Consider the following 14,250-nt stretch of genomic DNA (forward strand, 5'->3'; position numbering starts at 1 on the left):
AAAAACTCCATTTTTGAAGCACATGATAGTGCTCTTCATTGACTTTTTGTTGTCTCTGACTTTACTGGTAAATTTCTCACTGAAGCCACCAGCTCATTCTCCTGCATACTTTTTGCTTTTGCCTTTTACAAAAATGAGCAGGACCATTATTGCATCTATTAATTTTTGAACTGAAAGGTGGGTGAATTTTCCAGATTAAAAAGTTATTAATCACTAATAAATGCTGATCAATTAATAATATTAAAGCCTAATGTATGTGTAAGCAATGCTTTCGTTTACGGTAGCTTTTTACTTCCGTAATTTTTTCTTTTCTTTTTTGGGGTGACTCACCAGGGAAATTCTCCTAGCTAAATTCTGCTTTCTTTGTATTACTTTTAAGCTTTCTTAGGTTTGTTATATGCTCCAAGTGTATGGAAAAAAAGCTATAAGTTAATGATTAGTCTACATATAAAATGTAAAGGGCTTGCTGCAAGTATTTAGATTTTTCTAAGGTTTCATTACAAACTATGATATCTTTAGATCTTAAAACTAGTATCCTAGCGCTTATAACTATTTCCTCCTTGAGTATGAAATGCATTCTATAACACTGTTTATTGAGAAGAAGCAAGCTATTCCATTGTCAATACTGGGGCAGAGGCAGGAACTCCTGAGTGGCTTATTTATTTTCAGTTGGACATTTCTGTTTTCCCACCACCACCTCTGCCCCAGGGTAACTACTCCATTTCATGAATTTGAACATTCAAGGGCTTAGCATTGACTAACAGCCATGGGTTAAGTCAAGCAGCCTGCAAGCTCACAAGCTCAGCTTTAATAAACAACTTTAATCCTGTCTCTACATATATCTCAGCCCTTGATGTCAGTTGAGCTAACATGAACCTATCTGTGGGTTAATTTTTATTGTAAAGGAAAAGGTTTTAAATACGCTGACTCTGATTTATCTTTACAGCTTGAAATGGTCTGAACACTCAAATGTTTCAGATATTTAAATTCCAACCTAAATTATTTACTAAACACTTGAAAAGAGACGGCTGTCCCTCCCATAACCAGGTGTAAATTTTCATCTTTCTGAGTCTTGTCAACCAGCAAGAATGGTGGCGACAACAGGCTTTATGAATAAGATCACCTGACAACTATTTATCCCAATGTCTCTAGCAGTATTAGCTCCTACAGTAGAAATTCCCATGAGTTCCCAGTGACTTGCAGAGTGCTTAGGAACTATCGGGCATTCAGGAAATGTGTCCTAAAAATTAATGAAATATCTAGAGAACAGTGGCTTCTAATCTTTTTTGAGTCCAGGACTTCTCCAAGAGTCAGATGAAGACTGCAGGCTCTGTCCACAGAAAAATTCATGTATGCAAAAAATGTTGCTTGTGATCTCAGCAAGTTCAAGGGCCCCATGACACTCACCCCTGGTGTGGGGTTATGAACTACTTACTGGTTAAGAATCTCTGTTCTAGAGTAAGACTCTGCAAACTAGGGCCCATAGGCCAAATTCAGCCTGCCCGTGTTTTTGTATGGCCAGCAACCTGAGAATGTTTTTTACAGTTTTAAATGATTGAAAAAAATAAGAAAATAATATTTAGTGAAACATGAAAATTATAGGAAACTCTTATTCCAGTGTCCATCTACAAATTTCATTGTGCTCATTAGTAGACCTGTATTACAAAAAATTGTAGATACTTGTTTCCTCTCTTGTTATATAAATTTGAAATTTGTTTCCTCTCTTGTTATATAAATTTGAAATTTGTTTCCTCTCTTGTTATATAAGTACCCTCAACTTTGCCTCTTGAACCTCACAGCCTAAAATATTTATATTTAGCCATTCACAAGAAAGTTCACTGTCCTTGGTTCTAAATGATTTCAAAAAATGAAATTCTCCAACACTTTCAGGAGTAAAGCACCAAATATATACATATATATAGACGTGAATTTAGTATTTGTAGCAAGATTCCACAAACTGAAAATGTTTGGCTTTGTAAACCAATACTAAGGTATTCACTAAAATGCTCTTTTACATAGTTACCAACATTAGGATTTTTAACTATTTGTTTCTAGAATAATCACTACTCAGTCACTAAGAATGAGGAAATAGCAGTTGGAATCCCGTAAAGGTAAAAATGTTAAGAGCCACCACAGATTGTTCTTAAAGGATTCTGAGGCAATGCAATTCAATGCAAAACTATGCCTCAAATAAATGTCTAGTTTACACACACTTCAGGAACAGTGACTTAACAGGTTATTTCTCAAGCTAGTATAAAGAAATGAAAATTAGATGTTATGCCAAATCAATCTTTGTGTCTCCTCAATAGCCTAGATCTATTTGTAGTTACCTCAAAAATATCCAAGATCCAAGCCTGTAATCCCAGCACTTTGGGAGGCCGAGACGGGCGGATCACGAGGTCAGGAGATCGAGACCATCCTGGCTAACACAGTGAAACCCCGTCTCTACTAAAAAATACAAAAAAATAGCCGGGCGAGGTGGCGGGCGCCTGTAGTCCCAGCTACTCGGGAGGCTGAGGCAGGAGAATGGCGTAAACCCGGGAGGCGGAGCTTGCAGTGAGCTGAGGTCCGGCCACTGCACTCCAGCCTGGGCGACAGAGTGAGACTCCAAAAAAAAAAAAAAAAAAATCCAAGATCAGTTACAATTATTGCTGGATGAATGTAAAAATTTCAAAATCCTGGCCTAAGGTCAACAGAATAATCGGGGCCTTCCATCTCTGAGTTTCTGTCTGGAGTTGAATGACTAGATATTTTCTTTTACAGAAGGGTAAACATTTGGTAACAATTTGTTGACCCAATTTTAATACAAGAAAAATAGCACTCTTAAATTTTACTAGCATCATAATATCTGCATTTTATTGCTCATTTGCAAGCATTTATATAATGTAAAAAGAAGCTCCTTTTACGGTCATCATGCGTATTTCTATCTTTAGATAATCCCAAAATGCACTGAAATACATAATGTTAGTTTCCATCCGACTTCATTTTCACACAGAGTACAACTGAATAATCTCTCTTTCACAGTATTTGCTTGGTCATTTCCACACTGCTTGAGTAATGTTCCATGGGGACTGAAGTGGCCCAAATGCAGGCTGCAGGAGACCCACATAACCTCCAGACTAGTTAATTGGTTTCTCAATAATTGAGAGTTAACTTTATAAACAGATGCAAGCTGATAGCGGTGGTATTTAAGTACTAATCGTACTTGTTAATGAATAAGTCACCGTGGCTCTAGAGAGAGCTAAGGAAAAAAAGTTCAAGGGTCAAAAGTGAACCATTGTCCTCACCTAGACCTGGATTTTCTGATCTTATTAATCAGAGAAGTCTCCAAGTAAGAGGAAGCATTGAAGGCAGGCAGGTTAGTTGAAAGATCAATAGGTGATTATGAGTATAAGAGGTATAAAGAATAACACAAATGAGAACACAAGTCATGGTTCAGAGCTACCCATATTTGCCGGGAGGAGAAATACAACAGCAGGCCAGGAATCATAAAGGAGTACCTAAACAGAGATCAGCACATCACCTAGGTAGAAAGCAAATGATTGACACTTCATAAGCAGGGTAACTTTGACATTGTTCCCGAGGAGGTGAACAGGAATTGACCTAAAAATTTGTTGGTGACCACCGTGTAATAATAATGGCAATTCAACTAACTTTAGTATTCTAGTAGGAAACAAAGATTATTTTTAAAAAATCAAGTTTGTGGCATGGATTGTAGTAATGGTATCATGAGCCTCTGTTTGTCTCCAAAGTCATCAATTTGCATACATTGAACATGTGCAGCTTTTGTGTGTCAATCATACCTCATTAAAGTAGTTCCAAAAATTAAGTGGTTATCTAGTTTTAACAAAGGGTATAAACAAAATGTAGGTTTTTGAGAGACAAATAGGAAGAGATGAGCAAAGCAAGGAACCCACAGGAAACCTGGAGACTATTTATGAAGATGTCAGTGAAAGTTAGATAAATAGGCATGCTAAGAGTTAACATTATCAGGGGTTTGACCAATTACAACCACCACCACCACCACCATCAAAACAACACAAACCAAAACAGACCCTTGCATGGCTAATAGAAAGATAATTCTATGTGGAAAAAAGAGAGGCCCAAAGCTATAAAAATATGAAGAATCAGGTACAAATCAGAAATTAAGGGGACCTCAGATATTCATCCAACATCTTACTTTTGCTACATAATGAATTCCTAGAGGGTAGAGTTTATTTCTTGATCATCTTTTCATCCACCCTTTACTCATTTAAATACCTGTCACAGAGTATATGCTCGATAAATACTTACTGAATTGAATAAAAAGGGATTCCTAAACCATTAATTAATTTTTGATTTACTAAATAGATCAACCCAATTTAAAAACCAGACTGCAAAAAGAAGTAAAAGTAGTTTCAAAAATGGTGGCAAAGAGATTGAATAAACCCTCAGTCTTGCTCTCCGCTGAGGAAGACTTTAGGCAGATGGCTAGTCCTAAACTGTCTTTTGATAAAGATATGAATTGCTAGATCAAACAGTATGAAAAGCACAGGGTATTTTATACATACATATGTACATACATGAATCCCATATGTGTGTGTATGTATGTATGTATTTTTAAAATTGGAGTGGCTAAATCCATACTAGAAGGTACCTAATTAAGAGTTCTAAAAAAAGAGATTTAGTGATACTACAGATAAAAATATGTAACTTTATTACAAAGTGTGTAATTCACAACGTATATAATCCAGGTGATTAATGAATTGCTAATGTGACTGGTATCCAGAGTGGTTCAAGAGATAAGACTATGGAAAGAAGGGTGTAAATTAATATTTAACAAATGATTACAGGATATTAAGGCAAATTACAAATGCTTGGGGGTACCACTTTAATTATCAGGTGGTGGGGCAACCACAGGTTTTTATATAAGGTCTCCTCTCATTGACAAATTACTGAGCCATATCAACCTGCAGGTAAAAAAAAAAAAAAAAATTTCACAGAGCCCACCAAACCCCCAGCCTTCACCTCATTTGTGATCAACAGCAAGCAATCTCAAGGTAGCTGGCTGTAGCTTACACTGTGACCACCAACAGTGAAGCTCACAGGCCACCATGGTCTCATTAGCACCAGGCTCCAACTAACCAAGCTAACCAGCCCCAAAGGAGAAGGACACAAAATAGAGGAGGTTACATATAATTTATCTCATAGGAACATATAAAGGATGATAAAGGGAGAATGTTGAGATTTGTGACTATCAAAGAAACTGGGCACTATAAAAGATATCATATGTACGAGTGTCCTCTGTTTGACTGTAAAAGTGTAGCATTTTCATTCAACTTTTGAAAAAAGCAGATTTCACAGTGTCTATTAACAGAGGTGGGGCAAAGCAGCAAAGGGACTGCTAGGGGATTTATTTTGTTTTAACGTAAAAGAAACTTTAAGCTATGTGACACACACAGTCTTATTAGCAAAAGGCCCGAATAACTACTCTACTTTGGACCAGTAATTGCAATGAGGAGCAAATCTAGGATCTGTGGAGTCTGAAGCTTAGACCACTGGGGTGGGGAAGTGGAGCCTTAAGAATGAAACACACAAATATATTTTGCAAATTTTACAAACACATTTTAAACACGTTGCTAGGACCCCTCTCAGGGTTTTGGAAGGAAACCATGCAAATGAGCATCCCTAAACCCCTCATGTTAGTTTGAGGGTAAGTCTACCTTAAAAACAATGTTAGTTGAACAAACAGATAACAATAGGCTTCAGTTGGTACACCTAAAAGTAAAATTTTGTCTAATCTTTCAGAAAATGTAGTAAAGTCCAGATGATCATGGCATGGTAGCACTCCAGGCACTTCTGTGATGTGATTTGGTCAACCTCAGTGGGGAAGTTCACATGATCATGACTGTTGTAATTATATTAAGAGCATATTAACCTTATAATTACATAATGTCTGTCTTTTCCTGACTTGAAAATTTTGCAAAAATCCTTTTACAAAACATGTAACGTCACCACATCAAGATGAAAGAACTAAATGCCATCATTCATCATTACATGAGTAGGTGAACTGAAAAACCTGTTGTGGAACCTTCATTAAAACATGTTATAATTTCTGTACTGACCATGAGACTGGTAATTTAGAATATGGACACAGTTTTCTTTTCTACTAAACCTACACAATATCTGGGCCACCTTTTACAATAATAATTGTTAATAAAAGAGCCATGACAAAACTGTTTTTTAAAATAGCATACATATTTCAATCAATAAACTAAGTTTATATGAACTAAAAAACTGTAACTCTAATATGAATATTTGTCCTCTTGTTTTCAAGTACTATATCATTTAACGACTGACTTACAAAAATTAAAAAGTAGGCCAGGCATGCCAGCACTGTGGGAGGTCAAGGCAGGAGGATTGCTTGAGGCTGGGAAATCAGTACCAGACTGGGCAACGTAGTGAGATCACATTTCTAATTCTATTCAAAAAAAATTGTAAAAAAAAAACATTATCTGTGCATGGTGACGTGCACCTGTAGTCCCAGCTACTCAGGAGGATGGGGCAGGATGATGACTTGACCCCACAAGTTCGTGGCTACATTGAGCTATGGTCATGCCACTGCACTGTAGCCTGGTCCACAGAGTGATACCGTGTCTCAAAAAAAAAAAAAATATTAAAAAGTAAATAAATATTTTCCAATTTTATCTCTAGTCACTTAAAATTATTCTAGTCCTAAGTTTGTAAGTAATACATACCTAAGTAATATAACACCTTGTAGCCCTTTAGTAAAAGAGAAAAAAAAAATTAAAAACATGAGTCTAAAAATAATATTATTCATTAATTAGTGTATCTCCCTTCCTTGTACCTATTTGAACTTTCTATTATTTTTTTCTCTTCGTTCTGAAGCATTACATCACCTTCATTCCTTACTATATTAACGTGAGATAAACATATAAGCCTGTTTATGAGAAATATATTTGGTAAACAGAATTATGATAATGATGTAAAAAGGTGGAGGGGGATCCAGGCAGACATCAGATGATTCAATTTGAGATAAAGGAAAACCTAGAGAGGAAGCCTTGTTTATGGCCTTCATGGTTTGGAACTTGGTAACTTAGCCACAGGAATGCCAGCCATGAATAGCATACAACAGAACCTGAGGACTTGGCACACCCCAATGCAACCTCAAATGTGCTGAATCAACAATCGCTATATAAATAATCAAATGAATACACTCTACTGAGTCAAGTTCACTTGTGTGTCAGGATCTGTTTCCATGTGAATCACCACATTCAAAGAGAGAAACTAGAGGAATTTCCCAGGTATTCCTTTAGTTTGGATATGGACAGGTGTAGATATGCAAAATGTCCAAATAAAACATTTTAACAGCCTGTAATATCATATTCATTTTATAAATACATACACCACATCCAGTAGTGAGAATCTTTTCTCATAACTAAAATTTCTAATTGTAAAACCAAAATTTTAAAACATTAGCTTTGCTTCAGGGTAATCCACTATTCCTACTCTTTCTAATATACTTCTATACTGGTTGTATTTGCCTCCTGATTATGGCAAGGGGATACTTGAACTTATACTTTTTTTGCTGGGAACATCAGGACCAATCTCTTTTAAACTGCATTGAAAAATACTAGGTAGTCGCACCTTTTGTTTCACCTGCTGAACTTCCTTAATAAAGCCAAAAAAAAAAGCTTTCAGAGATGGACTTTCATACTGGCAAATGTCAATTCAGATCTGTTTAATAGAGTGAACAAACTTGCCTGTTCCAGCAAGCATTCCACCCAAATTGACTAGGTGTGGCTTTTATTCATTGTTCAGTTACACTCAACAGAATCTGTTCTCTAGGTACCGTCGCATTTAGGTTGACATTCCCTTTATCTAGGGGCTTATAATAAGCAAACCATATTCAATTCTGCAAAGGCAGATGTGCTCTTCTGGTATCCTAGAAACAGATCAAAGTATTCTTTGTGGAAAGACATGAAGTTCAAGCCAGTGATACAAATGGGTCTTAATATGCAACCCTACAAATATCAGGACTGGAAATTTCTTAAACAAAAGCATGACTATCTTAGAGACAAAAATCAGATTATTGGGTGGGGGTTATTGAAAGGGATAGAGAGTTGTTTGAGGGAGAGTAGGTACCAGAGAAATTAAGTAAAATCATACATTACTTCTGTAATAATATCAAGATCTACAACAAAGAAATTTTTTTTCCAAATCAGGCTGGTAAATGTTATTTAAAATTGCTCACACTAGCTCAGTTACACCATGCCTATAAAGTGGCTTCCTTAGACCACAGAAGAGGAACATATCAACCATCTCGGAGTTAGATTTTTGTACACATAATAACTGCAGGAATTAATCATTTAGCAGCTCATCACATCATAATAGCTATCATTAAATAATCTACAAGGTAGAGAAGCAATTTCCAATTGTTCCCTTGGGACTTCTAAGTAATGCCTTGTATCTTGTAACATTCTATAAAATAAATTGTACTCCTGTGAATCATATCAGTCATCTTCCGTCATCTGAAATCTAAAATTACCCTCATTGAAGAAAAGATAGGGAAACGTATTCTAACATAGAAAGGATAGAGAATCAAATTAGAAAGCACAAGTGAAGAGGCTGGAAAGCACAATGGATTTCTTATTGGATTCTGAAAAAAGCTACTCCCTATTCTCCAGTGTGAGCCAGCATGATCAATAACACTTGAAGGGTTGAGACTTGAATTGGAGAGACTCTAGCAGAGGCTGAATAGAACGGCTTTCCTCTGTACCCCTACTTTACCCCACTTCTTGCTCTCTGATTCCCTGAAACAAGGCATTTCACTAGTACCCTGAAGCTGTTCCTCGACCTTTGAAAAGATAAATGCTCCAGCTCTGTAGGAAACACTGGGCTCAGGTGTCTGATAATGAAATCTGCTTCCTATTCTTTGCTCAGTTTGAAATTGAGACATCCCATGAGAAGCTGAGAGTAGTAACTGTGAGTTAAAATCTCCCTTGCTATACCTTTGACGAACATCTTCCCCCATCCCCTCCCACCCACATCCCCTGGCAACTACCCTTCTACTCTCTGTTTCTATGCATTCAGTTTTTTCAAGGTTCCACATATGAGTGAGATCATATAGTATTTGTTTTTTCTCTGTCTGGCTTATTTCACTTGGCATAATGCCTGCCAAGTTCATCCATGTCATCTCATTTCACAATGTATACGTCTAACAAATCATCACACGCTGTACACTTTAAAATATACACAATTTTATTTGTTAATTGTACCTCAGTAAAACTGGGGAAAAAAATAAAAGCTGCCTTGCTTTATTCCCCAGCCACTCACATTTTCTGGACTTACCAAGCACGTTCACTTCTCTGTGGTTTTGTTCATAACAATTTTCAGTATCCAAAAGACTTTATCTTCCCTCTGCCCTTAGAAGTAGGGAGGGACTGAGATACATCAGTATGTGAAAGCCCAGAAAAAGCGTGTGCGCAAGGAGTTCAAAGATGTAAAGAATTACTGAGGGTCAAAGAGGAGCTTCGAGGAGTTCACCTTCTAGGAACTAATTTACCAACATAATTAATCTGAGTTCCAAGGCAAAACTTTTTGGTAAACTAATAGTACAGAACATGACATCCATTTATTTTACTTAAATCTGTCTAGATATTCTGGAAAAAGTATGGTGCAAACCTTTAGTGATTCATCATTGCCTCTCCCACCTGTTTTTGCATATATCCATAAAGATGTACTCATTAAAGGGTTCCATAGCAACACAGATATCCTTGAATTCTGAGAATCAACTTTATAATGAGATAGGCTTTACTGACAGCAGATTGTCCTCCCACATTTTCATTGCATCTAAATACTATATACATATTTCAGCTTTCAAGTTCATTGTAGTCACTGATTAAATGGGTAACAAATAAAGGTAACAGGATTTTCAAATTTATCCTCTTAATAGTTTAAAGGAAGTAGGTCAGCTGGAATTAGAATGAGGCACCACTGAGCTAAATGTGAGGCCTGAAGAACTATAGCAGAAAAGGGACAGTTTTCAATTCACCCTAAGAGGTGTAAAAGCAAAATGAAAGTTTATATTTTAAGGCATAGGGACGAGATGAATTTTCAATAGAACAATATGAACAGATACAGCTTAATTACTTTATAAAGGCTCCATTTAAACTCGCAAATCCACAAAATAGTAGATATTTGTCTAGAATGACATAATCTTACTAATTTCTGCATAGGGAAACCCTGTAGCTAAGTTAAGGGAAAGCCACCATCAAGATCATGGGAAATTGGGAAAAACTGAGAAATGGTCACAGAGCAGAGAAGAGAGGGGAGGCAAAATTCAAATGAATGCACTTTGGTACCCTGAATCAGACGCTGGAATAGAAAGATTACATTAATAGAAAACCTGGGGAAATCTGAATAAAGTCTGGAGTTTAGTCAATAGTAATGATGTGTGATTCCAGTTTCTTGCTTTTGACAAATCTACCAGGGTAATATAAGATGTTAACAGTGGGGAGAACTGGGTGAAAGGTAATATAGGAACTCTTTGTACTATTAATACCTTTGCAACTTTTCTGTAAATCTAAAATTATTTCAAAATAAAAAGTTTGTTTAAAAGCAACAACAGGCCAGGCTCACACCTGTAATTCCAGCACTTTGGGAGGCCGAGACAGGTGGATCACCTGAAGTCAGGAGTTCGAAACCAGCCTGGACATGGTGAAACCCCGTCTCTACTAAAAATACACAAAAAAATTAGCTGGGTGTGATGGCAGGCACCTGTAATACCAGTTACTTGGGAGGCTGATGCAGGAAAATCACTTGAACCCGGGAGGCAGAGGTTGTAATGAGCCTAGATCGCACCATTGCACTCCAGCCTGGGCAACAAGAGTAAAACTCTGTCTCAAAAAAAAAAAAAAAAAAAACAACAAAACAAAACAAAACAAAAAAACACCAAAATCCTCATCAAAGAACAAGAAAATTTGTTTGACTTAATGTCCCAGAATTCAAAGGTTTCCATGTAATAATAATCAACTCTCCTTATCTTAAAATGCCCCTGCTCCTTTGTCCATATTCTTTTATAAACTGAACTCATGCATAAATGCAGCCAGGTTTTCAGTGCAACACACCTGACTGCTCTCTTCAAGTGCACAGCTCTGTAGTGTCAATGAACATATTAGTTTGTGTCCTAAATCCTGTTGCAACTAATTTCCGCAAGTCCCTGCCAGGTTATTCCACTGTAGATCTTTACTGGCAATTTTCAAAACATAGCTGCGACTTACAAGTGATGACATTTGAGCATTCTGGAGCATAAGCTGCATCTGCTGGGCGAACATGGCTGCGGCAGTCTTCTGTTGAATCAGATTGTTCCGCCCATTAATCTCCAGCTGCGTTTTTAAGTGTGGAGGAGGGTGAAGGTACTTGCAGTTCTCTCGAGTACACCGACCCTAACAATGAAGAATGGGGAAAATATTTAATTAAAACTATACACAAATAGATAAATTTTGGACTCCATTATCTGGGGACAATCTAAGCTCCAAAACTCTTCATCTTGAATCCATATAAGGCAAGAAATACCCTGAAATTCACTGACAGTCTGTTAATGAAATAATAAATCCCTATGCCCGGCAGCCATTTTGTTCTTTAGGTTTCGGAGACAATGGCCCTAGATCACTTGCATGATGGAGACCAAAGTGTATTTTGGATCCTCAGCTAATTGAATGTTTTTATTGATGTTAAGCACTTTCAAGACAGGATAGTGTGTCAGTTCTGTGGAATCAAACATGCTTTTGGTGTCACCTAAATGCTGGCAAGGCCGCTGATTATGGTGTTTACTATGTAGCAGCAAAGGATGTCACTGGACTAGTTGTTGATCACATTGTCACAATGTGACCCATTACTGTGTTTAACTCATAAGCACTATACAAAGAAGCTAATGATTCTCTCTTATTTGGATTACTAGGTCCACCATAAACCTTTTAAGAAAGCACAACTGCAAACAATTCTATTTCCCATAGATGCTAAGATTCTTACCAGTACATGAGGTTATTGGGGGAGGGGAAGGTGGGGAGCAAAAGGGCAACTTTTTTTTGGACCAAAGAGTGCAAGCTGCTAGGCCACCTGAATTCCCAAGAGAAAAATGAGTTTGTTCACCAAGTGTTTTCATTCAACACATGCTATGTGCAGTTTCCTTATTTATGATGCCTACACAATTTATGCAATGGCTTCTCCATTGTTTAGTTGTTATTAAAACATTCCTATAATGTCATTGAGAATCAAGACGTGTCCTTCAAAACTTTTCTAGAGCTACATATAATGTAAACCCAGAAGCACTGCAACTGCTCTTTTTAAATATTAGATCACTAGGACAAGGTGGCTCTATTGTTTTACCTCCTCTGTCAAGAAGCTGAGTATAATTTAAAAGTCAGTGTGAGAGATTAAAAGACACATCATTGTTTCCTGTTGAGTTTGTCTTTTTGTTTTTCCCATTGCTCAATTTACATTTAATTAAATTAAAATGATTTACAAAATCAAATGCTATCTTAGTTTTATGTACTTTTGTATTTCTATGCAAATCTTGGAGAAAGAATAATTTATTGGTAGTATGAGTTAAGAATCATGTTAACCTAATCCTCCTAAATTCTTAAAAGTAGCCTAGGAATAGCTACACAATTTCAACATATATAATGAGTGTAAGCAGACCCCTGTGTATGCTAAATCATAATAATGGGGGTCTTTTCCCCCATTATTATGTACCCCTAAGAGAGATGTACCCCTAAGAGAAATCATAAGCTTCTTTTTACACCCACCAACGTGATGCAAGGCAGAAAGTCACAAGGATCTTCAGTTCCTAGATTATCCACTGTCCATCTACATAACTGAGGTGATCCAGCTCAGAATTAACAGCTGATGGAGGCAGTGGCACTTGGTGACTTCCACAGCCAAGCATTCTAGTTTATACTTCTACTTCAGGGTTTCTCTTCCTCCTCCCACACCCTAACATTAAAGATTTCCCCAAGGTCCTGTTCTAAATCCTCTTGCTCTCCTCTCTAATCTCTTTTCCCTGGAGAGACTAAGTTGTCTCAAAGTTCCATCTATTTGTACAATTGCTCGGATCTTAAATCTCTATCTCTGCCCCGACCTCTCTTCTGAATTTCAGTCTTTTTTGTTTTTGTTTTTTTAACCAATTGCAGCTGCATTTGGAGACCCTGCTGCCTAACCAGGTCTAAATAACTTACTACTGACCTTCCTTCTCATTTGACTATTTTTCATCTTGCTGCATACTCCTGGTTAGGGCCACCACTCTAATTCCTGTGCTTTGGGGTAGTTAGACAACAGTAGTGGGAAAATAAATTAGGCAGCTCAGCAGTATTGCTTAAGGATTACAGAGCCACCTAGATAGCTTGTTTAGACAATTAGCATACATAAGCATGGAACACAATTTGTAACTGCACTGCAAAAACAAAACAAAACAAAACAAAAACCACAACTATATAATTAAGACTGTCTTTCATATTCGGGAATTCCAAACATTAGATAAGTTAAAGAAAAGAAAGAAAAAAGAATAATTGGAATTTCACCATTTGTTACAACTGAGTTTTAATATCATCTACATTGAATGTAATCAGAGAGAGAAGAAGAAAGGGAGGGAGAGAACACACTGAATTTGGCACATTTCCTGCCAATATACAGATAAAGAAGTGAACATGCCTTTGTGCTTTTATATCACTATCCTTTACATAAAGTAACTATCTTAAGCTTTTTCTTGGGAAATAATGACAGTTTAGCAGAGCAAAAGCAGTACACAGAAATAGAAAAAAAGAGAATTACGCTTTAAAAAATTATATCAAGTTGGGCTATAAAACTGAAGTATGGAATATGAGGCAGCATGACATTTAAAGAAACATTCATCTTAGTTATGAGATTTTACTTGATTTATAAATCTTCTATTTTGAATGACAGAATCCATAATTTAATTCTATAACAATGCAAATGCATAGCAACACCACCTTACCAGAGACTGCTGCTTATGTTCCAGAAAGCTTATAAAATAAAATAAAAATCTGCATTCTGCATCCAAACAATAGATGAGGAGACCAAGTAATTTCATATCCATATTATCCATGGAATACAACATTTCAAAAGAAAACTATGCCCCTGTTTTTTTCAAAACGACATTAGAACTCAGGATAATATATTTATATGCACAACACTTGGTGATAATAAATCTCGTCTACATAGCGTTCATTC

General features: G+C 36.6%; 1 protein-coding gene across 4 annotated transcripts in view; it reads right to left on the reverse strand.

Moving 5' to 3' along the window:
- MBNL3 (muscleblind-like splicing regulator 3) overlaps positions 1 to 14,250 on the reverse strand; it is a 111,821-nt gene that overhangs the window by 16,309 nt on the left and 81,262 nt on the right. For all 4 annotated transcript variants that reach the window (XM_011958255.1, XM_011958252.1, XM_011958254.1 and 1 more), the window contains one exon: positions 11,283 to 11,447. In XM_011958255.1, coding sequence (XP_011813645.1) covers positions 11,283 to 11,336 — 54 coding nt within the window. In that variant the 5' untranslated portion in view covers positions 11,337 to 11,447. The remainder of the gene's footprint in view (positions 1 to 11,282; positions 11,448 to 14,250) is intronic.

The sequence above is a fragment of the Colobus angolensis genome, unplaced genomic scaffold (genome assembly GCF_000951035.1).
Source record: "Colobus angolensis palliatus isolate OR3802 unplaced genomic scaffold, Cang.pa_1.0 Scaffold463, whole genome shotgun sequence".
NCBI lineage: Eukaryota > Metazoa > Chordata > Mammalia > Primates > Cercopithecidae > Colobus > Colobus angolensis.